Source organism: Loxodonta africana, chromosome 18, assembly GCF_030014295.1.
Source record: "Loxodonta africana isolate mLoxAfr1 chromosome 18, mLoxAfr1.hap2, whole genome shotgun sequence".
Taxonomy (NCBI): Eukaryota; Metazoa; Chordata; class Mammalia; order Proboscidea; family Elephantidae; genus Loxodonta; species Loxodonta africana.
The window spans coordinates 61,221,931-61,237,463 of record NC_087359.1 but is presented as its reverse complement, the minus strand read 5'-3'; the positions used below and the strand labels follow the sequence as shown (position 1 = coordinate 61,237,463).

The 15,533-nt window shown below is 39.3% G+C and overlaps 1 protein-coding gene across 1 annotated transcript in view; it reads right to left on the bottom strand.

The window, feature by feature from the left end:
- Positions 1-15,533, bottom strand: part of EFCAB5 (EF-hand calcium binding domain 5) — a 113,341-nt gene that overhangs the window by 42,236 nt on the left and 55,572 nt on the right. Inside the window, exons 10-14 of the mRNA XM_064270336.1 lie at positions 13,784-13,998; positions 12,450-12,606; positions 4,572-4,861; positions 2,861-3,030; positions 2,163-2,391 (exon numbers count right to left, since the gene is read on the bottom strand). Coding sequence (XP_064126406.1) covers positions 2,163-2,391; positions 2,861-3,030; positions 4,572-4,861; positions 12,450-12,606; positions 13,784-13,998 — 1,061 coding nt within the window. The remainder of the gene's footprint in view (positions 1-2,162; positions 2,392-2,860; positions 3,031-4,571; positions 4,862-12,449; positions 12,607-13,783; positions 13,999-15,533) is intronic.

The window sequence follows — 15,533 nt, the reverse complement described above, 5'->3', positions numbered from 1 at the left end:
AGTTTTTAGCTATGACATTTCTGATCAGCGCCTGATCTCTAAAATCTATATGATACTGCAAAAACTCAACTGCAAAAAGACAAATAACCCAATTAAAAAATGGGCAAAAGATATGAATAGACACTTCACTAAAGAAGACATTCAGATATATGAGGAAATGTTCACGATCATTAGCCATTAGAGAAATGCAGATCAAAACTACAATGAGGTTTCATCTCACTCCAACAAGGCTGGCATTAATCCAAAAAACACAAAATAATAAATGTTGGAGAGGCTGTGGAGAGATTGGAACACTTCTACACTGCTGGTGGGAATGTCAAATGGTACAACCACTTTGGAAATCGATTTGGCGCTTCCTTAAAAAGCTAGAAATAGAACTACCATACAATCCAGCAATCCCATTCCTTGGAATATATCCTAGAGAAATAAGAGCCTTTACACTAACAGATATATGCACACCCATGTTTACTGCAGCACTGTTTACAATAGCAAAAAGATGGAAGCAACCAAGGTGCCCATCAACAGTTGAATGGATAAATAAATTATGGTATATTCACACAATGGAATACTATGCATCAATAAAGAACAGTGAGGAATCTGTGAAACATTTCATAACATGGAGGAACCTGGAAGGCATTATGCTAAGTGAAATTAGTCAGTTGCAAAAGGACAAATATTGTATAAGACCGCTATTATAAGAACTTGAGAAATAGTTTAAACTGAGAAGAAAACATTCTTTTGTGGTTACGAGAGGGGGGAGGGTGAGAGGGTGGGAGAGGGGTATTCACTAATTAGATAGTAGATAAGACCTACTTTAGGTGAAGGGAAAGACTGCACACAAAACAGGAGAGGTCAGAACAACTGGACTAAACCAAAAGCAAAGAAGTTTCCTGAATAAACTGAATGCTTCGAAGGCCAGCGTAGCAGGGGCAGGGGTCTGGGGACCATGGTTTCAGGGGACATCTAAGTCAATTGGCATAATAAAATCTATTAACAAAACATTCTGCATCCCACTTTGAAGAGTGGCGTCTGGGGTCTTAAAAGCTAGCAAGCAGCCATCTAAGATGCATCAATTGGTCTCAGCCCACCTGGATCGAAGGAGAATGAAGAACACCAAGGACACAAGGTGATTATGAGCCCAAGAGACAGAAAAGGCCACATGAACCAGCGACTACATCATCCTGAGACTAGAAGAACTAGACGGTGCCCGGCTACAACCTATGACTGTCCTGAAAGGGAACACAACAAAATACCCCTGAGGAAGCAGGAGAGCAGTGAGGTGCAGACCCCAAATTCTCATAAGACCAGACTTAATGGTCTGACTGAGACTGGAAGGACCCCAGTGGTCATGGCTCCCAGACCTCCTGTTGCCCCAGGATAGGAGCCATTCCCAAAGCCAACTCTTCAAACATGGATTGGACTGGATAATGGGCTGGAGAGGGATGCTGGTGAGGAGTGGGATTCTTGAATCAGGTGGACACTTGAGACTATGTTGGCATCTCCTGCCTGGAGGGGAGATGAGAGGGTAAAGGGGGTTAGAAGCTGGTGAAAGGGACACAAAAAGAGAGAGTGGAGGGAGAGCGCAGGCTGTCTCATGGGGGGACAGTGGTTGGGAGTGTGTAGCAAGGTGTATATGGGTTTTTGTGTGAGAGACTGACTTGATTTGCAAACTTTCACTTAAAGCACAATAAAAATTATTAAAAAAAAAAAATAAACTCACTGCCGTCGAGTCGATTTCAACTCATAGCAGGCCTATAGGACAGAGTAGAACGGCCCTGCATAGCTTCCAAAGAGAGCCTGGTGGATTCCAGCTGCTGGCCTTTTGTTAGCAGATGTAGCTCTTAACCACTACAGTACCAGGGTTTCCATCAGGGCTCAAGGCAACGTAAAATATTGTTCCCACGATTAATACTATGGGATAATATTAACAATCTTCCTAGAGAAGCTGAGGTACAGATGTGCAACTGAGGCTGAGATTCCTTCTCTGAGTAAAGGGGAACCTCTCCAAAGACTGATACGTACATATAGGGCATGGGAACAGTAGGATGACTCTGTCCATATACACAAATTTACTGTCACCTGGTTTCAGGTTTCACTGTTTAAAAAGTATAGATGGAGAAACCATCCTAACCATTGATCTTGATAATTATTCTCTGACTTACCTGGTAGAATCTGATCTCATGAGGTAGGAAGATGTTTATTTCCTGAGGATCTCTTAGGGTATCAACAGCAATGACCCCAAAGATCCTCATATACGCATCCTGAAGAGGCAGAGCCAAGAATGACCCATTACGATTATTCTTACGTCTGGAATGTTTCCAGAAGAAGACGTTCCCATGGTGCTGAACTTGGGGGACATGGATTGGCTTCCCTTCATCCACTACTGTAAAACTGAGGAATAGGAATACTAGGTTGGGGGAAAGGCAGAGGGGAAGACTTTAGATTAAACCATTCAGGACACTAGATCAATTCTCCATTCACAATCACTGGCATTATATATTAGAGAAGTGGACTCAGATAAAATTACCAGTTTGGAGATTTTGATTGGGGAGAAAGACTTAAGAACCAAACTTAGATCTTAACAGAAAACAGAGACATAATTTACAGAGCAGGCTGAAATAACTGAATTCACATCATGAAGCAGAGTCCCTACATGGCAAATCATTGCCTAAGAGAGAGCTCTAGAAATGATGACGCGAAATCATCAGGACTGGAAATGCATCAGCTCCCACTCTAGAAGCATTGGTGGGTTGAGACATTATCTCTTGAGCAGCTAACTTAGGATTTCAATGTTAGTTTACTTGTGAAAGGGAATTATTATTTTAGAGGGGTAAAACCAACTTCTTCAAGAAGCTCTTACCTAATTCCTTTCATGTCCCTGTAGAGCACTCTGTTCAATACAAACGGAGCATCATCTAAAGTACAAGCCACATTCCTCAACATAACACTTCCTCTATCAGGCAGTAGTTCATTTTCTTCTAAGAGAGAAATGTGAGCACTGATCTTCTTATTTCCATGGGCTTCAGCATCCTACGGCAAAATGTTTCTGATCACCCATTTGCCAACTGCCAAAGAGCTACTCCCCTAATCATGCTGCCCTCATTAGCCAGTTTGTGCAGCTGGCTCCAGTAACTCCATTTTCCTAAATAAATGATGCAGATAGTATCATTTGTGGACTTTGGGAAAAAAGGTGACATCACAGCTGTTCCCCTAAACTTGAGTTTTAGTGAGTGGAATGGGTTTGCTCTATGCTAATTAGACTGGTTTACTAAAAAAAAAAAAAATAGACAGATAGATATCAATTCTACCCAAATTTAGAGACTTACGACTTGGATCCTTAGAACTATAATCACATTTCCTGAACTTCAGTTCACAGTATTTATTTTAGAGAGCTTAGGCAAGAAGATGCCTTCGTTTTACTTACGTTTCTTGACCGTCTATTGTGATGTGAATGTGGAAAAAAAATGATCTCAAGGAGTTATGAAATTGAGTCTATGTCATTCCAGCAAAGGGTTTCGTGGATCCCAGATTGCAGAATTTATGCAGCTATTTCTTAAAATAACTGGACATTTTCTCTGTATCTATAATATCATTATATTATTAATAATAAAAACATATTATAACATTAATACACATATTGAACATGTCCATAAGTTGGGAACATGAGGACACTTTCCTTGATATTCGTCTCCTCTTTCTATGTATTCTTTGGGTTTGCTTTTCATGTCTTTTTTTCTCCTGCCTTTATTCCACCTTCTCCACATAAAAGATCTACGGAGTCACTAACAAATGTATTAAGATTTCTCTTAGGGTACCACAGATTTCTGAAGGTAGTTGGATTAATATGTCTTTTTTTTGTGACCGGTCCAGTTTCTGGTCACACCATTTCTAACTACATTGGAAAATTCAACCAAGGGTCATTATTAAGCTGAGATAAATGGCACAGACTCTTTGGATCAATGGAATCTGTGATATGTACAGAAGATACCCTGCTGTTTCTGGCTGGGAGGATCAGCAAGCTGAGTGTCTCTGAGGGGGTGGCAAGACTGTGGGCAGTGGCCCACTAGGGCCATGTGCTTTTGAAGTGACAGGGTTCTGTGATAGTCTCAGTTTGCTTCTTGGCAGTGCTGTGAAATGTTGTATGATGTTGGATTCTACTTCGAAATGACTTTAGATTAAATACAGTTTCTTTTCAAACTGACTTCCCAAACACCATGCAAGAAAATGTAGCTTAAACTGCCTGCATTATCTCCTTACCGATATTTTTCAAAACCAGTCTATTGTCTAGTCTAGGTTCAGTTGACTCTCAGCACAGACGAAATCAGAAGTCCCAAGACATAATTCTGTTTCTTCTACCTTTCCCCTTCTGCTTCTACCCTGCCAACCTGCAATCATTCCAGTTGTATCTCTGTTACACTTTGGGTCACTGTAATATATTGGAATGAAGAAACCATCGATAACAGCACCTAGCAATTTTTTGGGAAAAATTAGTGTGTTCTACCCTTGCAATCATGGAACATTACCCTTTGTGAGGAAAAATTTCCTTTTCTAGATCATTTTAGAAATCGTACCTGGGTGAGGACCTTAAAGGTCTCAGCATACACTGGCTCCACGGACACCCCGCTGGTCTCTGCAGCACGTTGGATTTGGTGCAGCCACTTGCGCCTGGCAGAATTCCTCAGATTCTCAATATGGCTTCTCTCCAAAGCATTCATCAGAAACTCCACAACACTTTCCAGAACCTGGTCTTCATTGCCCCTGAGTTCAGATACAACCAATTCTATATATTTCTGAAACTGTTTTGAAGACGATCTTACTTCATGACCCTGGTGTGGCTGTGGAAATTGGATGTGTAGTTTAGCTAAAAGACATAAACACAAAACCAAGAACTAACAAAAATTCATTTATATGTGGGGGGGTATTTTCATTCTCCTCTTACAACAAACTGAAGCTCCTGTCAACTGTTCCATGGAAAAACAGGCATTATATCAAAAGCATCTTTGAGCCCAGTGGAACATTTTACAGTGATGTCCTATGCTGAACTCAAGATGTCATCATCTCTGTTTTTGTTTTTTAATTCTTCTACTCACCCAGGTGAAACTCCAGGGTCAACTTTGACTTCTCCATGATTTTTGCTTTCTATATCCATTAGACCACTAAATCTTATCTTTGGCAATCTTATTCTTTGGTGGTGAATCTTGTGGCCACTCCTTTCCATTCCTAATTCCATAACCCCAAGTCAGCTTTTATCACCGTATAATTGGATTAACAGTAATAGTGTTCAACATATATATAATTGAATTAAAACACTGTTGGGTAAAGATTCAACTTTACCCAAAGTAATTTGGTCTTTATCCTTGGTTCCTGAGAGTTAGTTCTAAACTGTTGGAATTTCCTGAGTAATTGAGGTGTCTTTGTTATTTATGGAGCCCTGATTATGCAGTGGTGAAGAGCTACAGCTGCTAGTTGACCAAGAGGTCAGCCATTTGAAACTACCAGCTGCTCCTTGGAAACCCTATGGGGCAGTTCTACTCTGTCCTATAGGGTTGCTACGAGTTGGGATCAACTTGACGGCAATGGGTTTGGTTTTTTTTTTTTCCACAAGTCTCAAAAAAAAAACCCTATATTTATGTCTATTCCAAAGAAAGTTGATCCAACCAAATGCAGAAATTATTGAACAATATCAACAATATCACACACAAGTAAAATTTTGCTAAAGATCATTCAAAAGTGGCTGCAGCAGTACATCAACAGAAAACTGCCAGAAATTCAAGCCAGATTCAGAAGAAGACATGGAAGGAGAGATATCATTGTTGATGTCAGATGGATCCTAGCTGAAAGCAGAGAAATTGGATGTTTACTTGTGTTTTATTGACTGTACAAAGGCACTCAACTGTGTGGGTCATAACAAGTTATGGATAACATTTCGAAGAATGGGAATTCCAGAACATTTTAATTGTGCTCATGAGGAACTTGTACATAGATCAAGAGGCAGTCATTCAAATAGAACAAGGGATACTGTGTGGTTTAAAGTCAGGAAAGGTGTGCATCTGGCTTTATCCTTTCACCATACTTATTCAATCTGTATGCTGAGCAAATAATCCTAGAAGCTAGACTATATAAATCAGAATGGGGCATCAGGATTGGGGGAAGACTCACTAACAACCTGCGATATGCAGGTGACACAACCTTGCTTGCTGAAAGTGAAGAGGACTTGAAGCATTTACTGATGAACATCAAAGACCACAGCCTTCAGTAAGGATTACACCTCAACATAAAGAAAACAAAAACCCTCACAACTGGACCAAAAAGCAACATCATGATGAACAGAGAAAATATTGAAGTCATCAAGGACTTTATTTTACTTGGATTCACAATCAAGACCCATGGAAGCAGCAGTCAAGGTATAAAAAGACACACTGCATTGGGCAAATCTGCTGCAAGAGACCTGTTTAAAGCAAAGATGTTACCTTGAAGATTAAGATGCACTTGACCCAAGCCATGGTGTTTTCAATCACCTCATATGCATGCGAAAGCTGGGCAATGATTAAGGAAGACTGAAGAATTGTCGCCTTTGAATTATGGTGTTGGTAAAGAATACTGAATATACAATGGACTGCTAAAAGGATGCACAAATCTGTCTTGGAAGAAGTATAGCCAGAATGTTCCTTAGAAGCAAGAATGGTGAGACTTCATTCACATACTTTGGCCATGTTATCAGGAGGGGTCAGTCCCTGGAGAGGACGTCATGCATGGTAAAGTAGAAGGTCAGCATAAAAGAGGAAGACCTTCAACAAGGTGGATCGGCACGGTAACCAAAACAATGGGCTCAAGCATAACAATGATTATGAGGATGGGGCAGGACCAGGCAGTGTTTCATTCCGTTTTACATAGGGTCACTATGAGTCAGAACCGACTCGATGGCACCTAACAACAAAAACAACAACATAGGTCTCCAGACCAGATCTGACAGGTTATGATGGTGAGGTAGCTTTTGGGTGGGGGCTGCCAGGTTAGAGGGACACACCTCATGATACTACCTCATAATGACCACCTCACGGGGATATGGCAAAAATTATCAATAAAAGCTCCGGACACTGAATCTCAATGCGTTTCCTGTTGGTGAAAGACATCGATGCATGTGGGGTAGACGGGCAATGCATCCCTTTTTGGGACATGGAAGCTTCCCGTTGGAGACACTCCCAGACCTCACCCTGTGCATCTCTTCATTCATATCCTTCTTCCTATAAGACTGTCATAATAATTATAGCACTGTCCATGAGTTCTGTGGGTCATTCTAGCAAATTATCAAATCCAAAGGAGTGGTGGGAGGCAGTAGGTCAGAGGTGAGGGAGCCTGGGTGGCCCTTGAGCTTGTGGCTGGTATCCCGAAAGGGTAAAGGAAAAATTCTAAATTTGTAGCCAGCAGGTTAAAAACATGATATTTTAAGTACAGAGAATTTTAAGTTATTTTAATAAGAAATAGTTGCATAAAGTCTGCAATCTGGGATTCCGAGAAATCCTTTCCTGAAATGACATAGATCGAATTTCTTTGCCAAACTATGCTAAGAACTGATTGAGAGCACTTTTTTCCCCACAACCACATCAAAATGCTGCATGGGATGGGGATGGGGGACAGGGGAGACACAGGAGCCATCTTGAAAGAACTCCCAATTGCCAAATTTGAGACAATTTGAGCATCAAAATAAATAATGATAGTAATGAATTATAACTCATTGACTAAAATAGGAAACCATGAGTTCATACTGATATAAATGAATAAACGAAAAATTTGACAAAGAAGGGAATATTTATATGGCGTCCAAATACACTCACAAAATAGATATTGATAACAAAAGGAAAAAGAGTAACTTCAAAGTGGAGGGACCTGTCAGATATCATCTTAATCAGCTAGTCAAGGTTAACATCATCATGGAACTTCTGATAGGATTCAATGAGAAAAACAGCATCCCTTACGTGATATTCCTATCAAAGATGCATAAGCTGAATTTAATCAGGACGAAACAGACAAACCTAAATGAAAGACATACTACAAAAAAAGTGGCCCATTATATTCAAAAGTGCCATCTAATGAAGATTTCCATGAAAACCTGGGAAAGACTGAGGCATTCCTCAGTGATTCCTTGTTACAGAGTTCCAGAGTGAGGGAACAGCAGCCACTTGAAGCTAGCTACTTGTCCAGTTTTCAGTTTCTTTAAAAAACACTTTGCGTTTTGCAATGAAACTTTCTAAACAGATATGGCTCTTACTGTCCAAGATTTCTGGAATTTGGTGATGGAATGCATCACTAAAATGTTATTACTTTAGGAGAGTTAAACTTCCTACTTAAATAGAAATTTATATATTAAACCAGATCTTGTCATTTAATTAAAAAAATTAAAGGGCATAGCCAGCAAGTTAATAGTTATTCCACAGGAGTGATGGGGAGAGTGATTTATTTCATGAAATTCCACAGTATAGAACAGGTCACATATCCTATAGCTTTTTATTTGTGATATTTCTGCTCCAAAAATTAGGTCGTATTAGAAATGAAAAGGGGAATGACAGGCTAAAAGGTCCAAGTTTCCCTCTTCCACATAGAAAACTCCCATTTTGAGCACACCACCAGTGATATTTTCTAACTCTGTGGCTTTATGCTATTTAAACTCCAATTTTTAATCTTGGACACAGAAAGAGATGACAGAAAGGGTAGAGCAAAAACAATAACGACCAAAAAAATACAGAGCTGTTTGAAGACTTGCTGATCAGTTGTTGTCTAATGCTTGAATTTAGAATTTTCTTCCTTTTTAAAAAGGCTAAATCTGCCTTTCTTCTTTCATATTGCCATCAACTCAACAGTCAGCTCTTCAGGCCAGGTGGCTACCAATGTGTGTTCAGAGAGTCATTTTGTACAAGCCTACCCTCAGAGAGAAGAATTTGTTCTTCCTGCTTGCAGACATTTTCTTCTGGCAGCAGGTTTTGCCTCCTCATTGCTTTCCTCATTCTCATTTGCTTAGCTTAACCCTTTACATTTTATGCTTTCTGCCTATCCCTGTTGCTATACCTCAATCACATATATTGGAACTTCTTTATAATATTACCCTTGGATTCCTTAAAATTCTAGAATTCATCATGCCTAACTCCTTCATTTTACAAATAAGGACACCCAGGTCACATGACCATTTAGTGATATAGAGCCAGTGTTGGAACCTAGCTCTCTTGACTATTGTCTAATGTTCTTCCCTCTGCAGAACATAGTTCTGTGTTATGAAGTATGTCCATCTTGTAAGTGGAAAACATCTCATTATGCTTTTGGAATTTCATTAATTAAATCCTCTTTGGTCACAGCCTAAGACAAGCAGTGTAATGTAAAGTTCACAGAAGACGCAGCTAATGACATGACAATTGATAAACTTGGGTACATTTGAAAATCAGCTAATACAATGATTTTTGAAAGGACTGAAATAACCATGACAATTCTTTCTCTTGTGTACTATATACTTTAAGAATTGGAAACCTGGTATGCCAAAGTTGCCAGATAAATCCTTAAACTCAGTGAAGAGCAAAATCATTTGTACTGGGATCTGATAAAATGAATGGGGGTGGGAATTTACTGTATTAGAATAAGAATTTTGATAGCTTTTGAGAGGGAAGCATTGATTAGAAGAGAAATTTATAATATAAGAGGAAAAAATCATCATGGAGAGTAAGGGGTTAAGTTAGTAAATTCAGGAGAAACTTGCAAGTCCACCAGACTTGAGGGATGAATCAGCCCTTATGGAGGCAGACAGATAAGACAAGAAGAGAAAATAGGCAGAACTGTGGAGTGGTTTGGATTCTTCTAACCTCAAGAGTAAGAGTAGCTAAGGACACAGAAGGAACTTAACTATGTAGAGCTAATGTCTTGGACACAGAGCTCTGCAATGCTATATTGCACTCTGGATTGCTCTGGCTATAGGACCCCCAAGTCTTACAATAATGACATTATAATGAGAAAAGGAAAACAGTAATTAGAGCTGGGGCATCTGTGGTCTAGTTAGCACCACTGCAGAAGAAGATCTAGGGAGAAGTTTGGGAGGGATTTTATACCACAAGAAAGGGTGCATTGGTGATGCAGTATTTCTTAAAAGAGTGTCCCCTATTGTCTGTAGCATTTTCTTCTAAGCCGCTATCACCGTTCTGCAAATTTTGATGCTGGCACTTTCTTGAGCTTACCACAAGGTTTCAACAGAAGATTTTCAGACAACAACCAAGTTGTTCTTTCATTAAAGGGCTAATGAAAAGGTCAAGGAAATGCAGTTGACCAGTCATGCCATTAGGAATAACAACTACGTTCACACATGTTTAGGTAATGAGTACTATGTCATGATCACCATTGAACACCAGCAATCGTGACATGCTATCAACGGTAAGATGAATCCCTGTTTTAGAAATGTTGAAATATAAGAAAACGTCTTAGAATTGATGAGATACAGTAATTTCTGTCTTGATGCTCAAGGGAACTTTTGGTTATACCGGCTGTCACTGACTGCAATAAAGCTAGTGTAAATAATAAATGATGTTGCATATCCATGTTGTCTCACCTACTGTAATTTTCAGGCACTGCTGTTGAAAAGAACATCAGATATCTGCTGTTAGGATTTATCTGTGTGCCCTTACCACCCACCCCTACCAGTCCAGAGGGTTAGGACTGTCTAAAATGGGGAGCAAAACTGAGAATCAAGGCACCAGAAATGTAGGTTTACTCGCAAGAAGAGTTAGGGTTGATTTTTATTTTGGTGAGAAGACAATCATGTGGACATCAGAGTTTTTAATATTATGCTGAGTCGCTCTAATCAGCAAGACAAAGAACAACTTTCATTATTGGCTGAGAGAAACATGATCAAGGGGTAAATTTCAAGGGAGAAATTATGCACATTCCCCCAAAATAAGAATATGAACTGGCCAAGTGGAGCAAAATCTCTGCAAAGACTGGCCTGCACAAGTACCTTCCCCAGCACCCCTGCTAAGAGGCTGCAAAAACCAAAAGCCAAACATGTTGCCATCGAGTCGATTCCAACTCACAGTGACCCTATATAGGGTTTCCAAGGAGTGGCTGGTGGATTCAAACTGTAGATCTTTTGGTTAGCGGCTGAGCTCTTAACCACTGCACCATCAGGGCTCCTTAAGAGGCTGCAGTCTGATGATAGTAAGACTGTGTATGCAATAAACAGTAATCAGAATTAGAGCAACATATAGTTTCAGCAAGCAAGGTTGTGTCATCTGTGTATCGCAGGTTGTTAATGAGTCTTCCTCCAATCCTGATGCCCCACTCTTCTTCATATAGTCCAGCTTCTCAGATAATTTGCTCAGCTTGGGTGCTATCAATTCCGACAGTGTGCTGCTTTGATTTCTCTCCTTGTCTCTTGCTACCATCCAACATGTCTGAATAGGGAAATAGGGAGTCAAGGGATGCTGTGGAAGGCATTAGATGAGTTTAGCATTAGATGGTTATGTTTAATAAATAGAGACTTGGGGCACAAGTATTATGAGCACTAATTCCATCTGCTTAATTGATTCTGGAAAGGTTATCATGACACTTGTAACCTTCTTTAAAAATGGCACATTATTTTGTTCATATTCTTTCGTTTAGAACAGAAATTGCAAACTAAAACGTACATGTTCAGTGTTTCTCAATGGGGCAACTTTGGCATTTTGGGTGGGACAATTCTTTATTGTGCAAGACTGCCTGTATACTGCAGGATGTTTAGCATTCCTGGCACCCTCCCAGTAAATACTAGTGGGGTACCCTCCCCACATGCAAAAAAAAAAAAAAAAAAAAAGCCCCTGTTTATTTCCAAATGCTCCCTGGGGGTATGGTAGATAGCCTAGTGGGGAAACACCAGCACAATGGCTGTGCTTTTCCTTAGATGTTGAACATCCATAGTCGAGGAAAAAACCTCTTTGGGTCACTTTGTAATTTCCTCTACTTGTCAGCCTTGTAGAAGCATTTCAGCCACATTAGAGCAATATCTTCATGCTATCAGGTGAACAATCTAAGGACAATTTTGTATGTGAATCACAGAGAAAATGTTCAACTTGGATTCTTTTGTGAAAATATTAATTGCTTATAAAAAGCTTCACAGCCGAAAGAAGAACCTGGTTGGATTTCCATGGCCTTGATGTCCCTTAAACATACTCTTCTATGGTATGCTAACAAGAAAAAAAAGTACAATTTTAATTTCAGGAAAAGAGAATACAACTGGGCCAGGCAGAGGCTTTATGACTTGGGTCCTTAAAAGTCCTTTATTACAATTCCGCAGTGACCTAGGCAGAGATGGATCTTCCTTAGGCAATCATGACAGAACAGCCAGTGTTTTAACTCGATTTATGTATGTCATTTATATTAGTCCTGGGACATTAAAGCCAAATTGTTACCACTACTTAAATAAGAAAATTCTTATGTTTTACCTTTTTTCATAGATTCTTTTTCCATTCCCTCCTTGTATGTGTACAACAGTTCATCAACTTCATTCAGATCCAAGAAGCCTGAGCCATCACTGTCCCATTTCTGAAAGAGGGCTTCTAAGAGAAGCCCCCGTCGAACTCGTGAAGCATTCTGTCTAACCTAGGATACAAATAGGATAACAAAGCACAGAAGACACAATTTTCATTGTGGTAGCTCGCACCCTATGTCTATGCCAAAAACAGTGCAGTATCTTTTATAAAATCAGCTTTACTTAGGGGCCAAGATGATACTAATGGAAACATGCAGAGAGTTAATTTTAATTTCCTAAATGCCATTTTCCTGTTTCACTTCTTGACCAAAAAACAGGCATTCTCTTTACTGGACTAAAACACACTGACTTAGGAAGAGGCCTATATCTCCTTAAGAATCTTGATTCACTCCTTTTCACTCTACTCCTCGGTTGTTCAGGAATGTGATAAGCACCTGGCATGCTCTGCCTAGCTTCTTGGTGGGATATCTTTTGTAGTGAAGAAGATGAATCGCTGTGCTCAAACAATAAATAATGGCTGTACTAAAAAATATTTTTTATATTTGACATTGATTTTATCTACCTTTTAAATTTACTAGGTTAATTCTGTGAGTTAAATAATAATTGAATGAATATCTAGATAGATTTAATTGCAAAACTAAAGTGAATATATTCCATTGGGTTAAATGGGAGGAACCACAATTGAAGAGGCAAACAGAATATCAACTCGAGAATTAGGTTGAGAAGAATCCTAAGGTTGATGAGATTACTGAATATGCTTGGTGAATCTAATTTACCCATTTCATGTAAGAGTCCATAAACTGTTTATTTCAGTTAATTTGGGTGCATTTGTCTATCTCTGAAGTAAGTAGTTTATACTTTGGAAATGTCTATTACCTGGGTGCCCATGAATAAAAATATATACCCAAGCCATAACCATACTCCTAGGTATGTGTATTTGCAGATGCACTTACAAAGCAGAGAGAATAGAATACACACACGTTTTTGCGTATATACATATCTGTTCTTCAGAATCTGCTACTAAAGCTGCAGGGGAGGAAAAACAAAGCTGTACAATAAGCCACCTCCTGCAAGGAGTAGTCATGTTATTATTAGGGCGATGAGTTCTCTGGAGTGTGATCTTAGACCATTTAACAATAAAACAAAATATTTAATGCCTGTGATTGTTGAATTAAAGTAGTAAATTTGGTTGTAAGATGCTTAAGGAGAGCCACGTTAGGAGCAACTGAGGTTGAGATTTACTTTATAATAGTGACCTAATTTGTTTCATTGATAAATATAACCCACCTGTTCTAAGGCACTCATTTTCTCTTCTTTTGTTTCAACATAGCACCTCCTAAAAAAGGAGGTGAGGTCCTCACTGACATTCAAAGAGGCATCTTCACCAACAAATGTCTCCAGGAGTTGCACAAACTGGAGCAGATTGAGGGAAACTCCATTGAAGGCAGTCCTGCCTTTTCCTTCTTTGTAAGACTGAATATTTCTGATAATTGAGTGTAGGTCTGTCAAGCATAAAACATACACCAAGCAGTCAAGTGAAAAGTTTTCTCAAAGCTTAGGGAGAATATATGCGAGTATCTATCATAATGGACATCTGCCATTTTTGCTTGTCGGGAATCCATGTTCCCTTAATGAGGATAACGTTCTCCTTTTTCCTTTGGGAAAACATCACTCCTCCACTGTCAGTTCAGATGACTCAGGTGGTGCTGAGCCTCTTCAACTTTTGCTCCAAGGGTGACCATGTGATACAGGTATGATTCATGTGATTCATATAAGACATAATGTAACCCAATACAGGCCAATGAGAATTAGCTCCAGAACTTTTTTGGGAAGTACTGGGGAAAAAGAGCCCTGGTAGTACAGTGGTTAAGAGCTCAGACTGCTAACCAAAAGGTCAGCAGTTCGAATTCACCAGCCGCTCCTTGCCAACCCTATGAGGCAATTCTACTCTGTCCTACAGGCTCACTGAGTTGGAACTGACTCAACGGTTACTGGGGAAGAGTCACTCTTTTTGAACTCTGATTGCTGAGCTAGTAGGATATAAGCTTAGAGATGCTTTTGTGGCCATTTTTGCCACAATATAGCGAAAAATACCTAAAATTTAAAGTAACACAGAGAAGAACAGGGCTAAGAGGTAGAGAGACAATGTCCTGCTGTTACTGTTTGAGTGCTTGGATACACTTGTACCTGAAACCACCTGCACTCTGGACTTTTCAATTAAATAAGCTAGTAAATACCCCTACCACAATTTCCCCCACCCCAAGAGTCTTGACTAATACATTTATCCTGAAGCTCAATGTTACAACATGAAGCATATTTCATAAAATGTCAGCCCAATGACTTATGTTTGATTTATTCATTTATTCAGTCATTCATGACCTTCTGTCTTCTAAATGAGATTTGACATGACTTAAAATGAACACCCATGCAATTTTTTTTAATGGCAAAAGTAAAATTGAAATACAGAAGTAAGATCAGGGAGAAGAACATGAGCAAGCAAGCCACAAGAGCTTGACAAATGCCATGCGTTTTCACCAAAATATTTTGAGGAGCGATAGTTCGTTATCTGATCCAGCCTTAAGTGAGAAAAAAATTTGCAGAAGGAGAAAAATAATCTAATTAGCTATAGTACTTGTTGATATGAAAGGTAAAATGATAAAATAGCATTCTAGTAAAATGCGAGTACTTGTTGGAACAGTAGTTGTTAAATACATGGTTTATCTGGGAGCTAAAAACCATTCTTGGCTCGGTCGAGTAGATCCATCTTTGTGAGTCTTCAAAAACAAGACAGATTCTTACCTGTTTCAGGTCTTCAGATGCAGACCTACCAAAGAGAGGAATAGCTGGAATGATTTCAATTGAGTTCTAATATCTAATATCTGATTCCCTTTGTATGCAGGGATCACAGCTTCAAAGAAGTTGTGGGCCACACAATGGTAAAAAAAAAAGTATACATAATGCCATAAGTTTAAAAATAGAAGAGCATTCATCAACAGCACATGCCTACAAGTACACCACCACCAAAAATACTCATCTT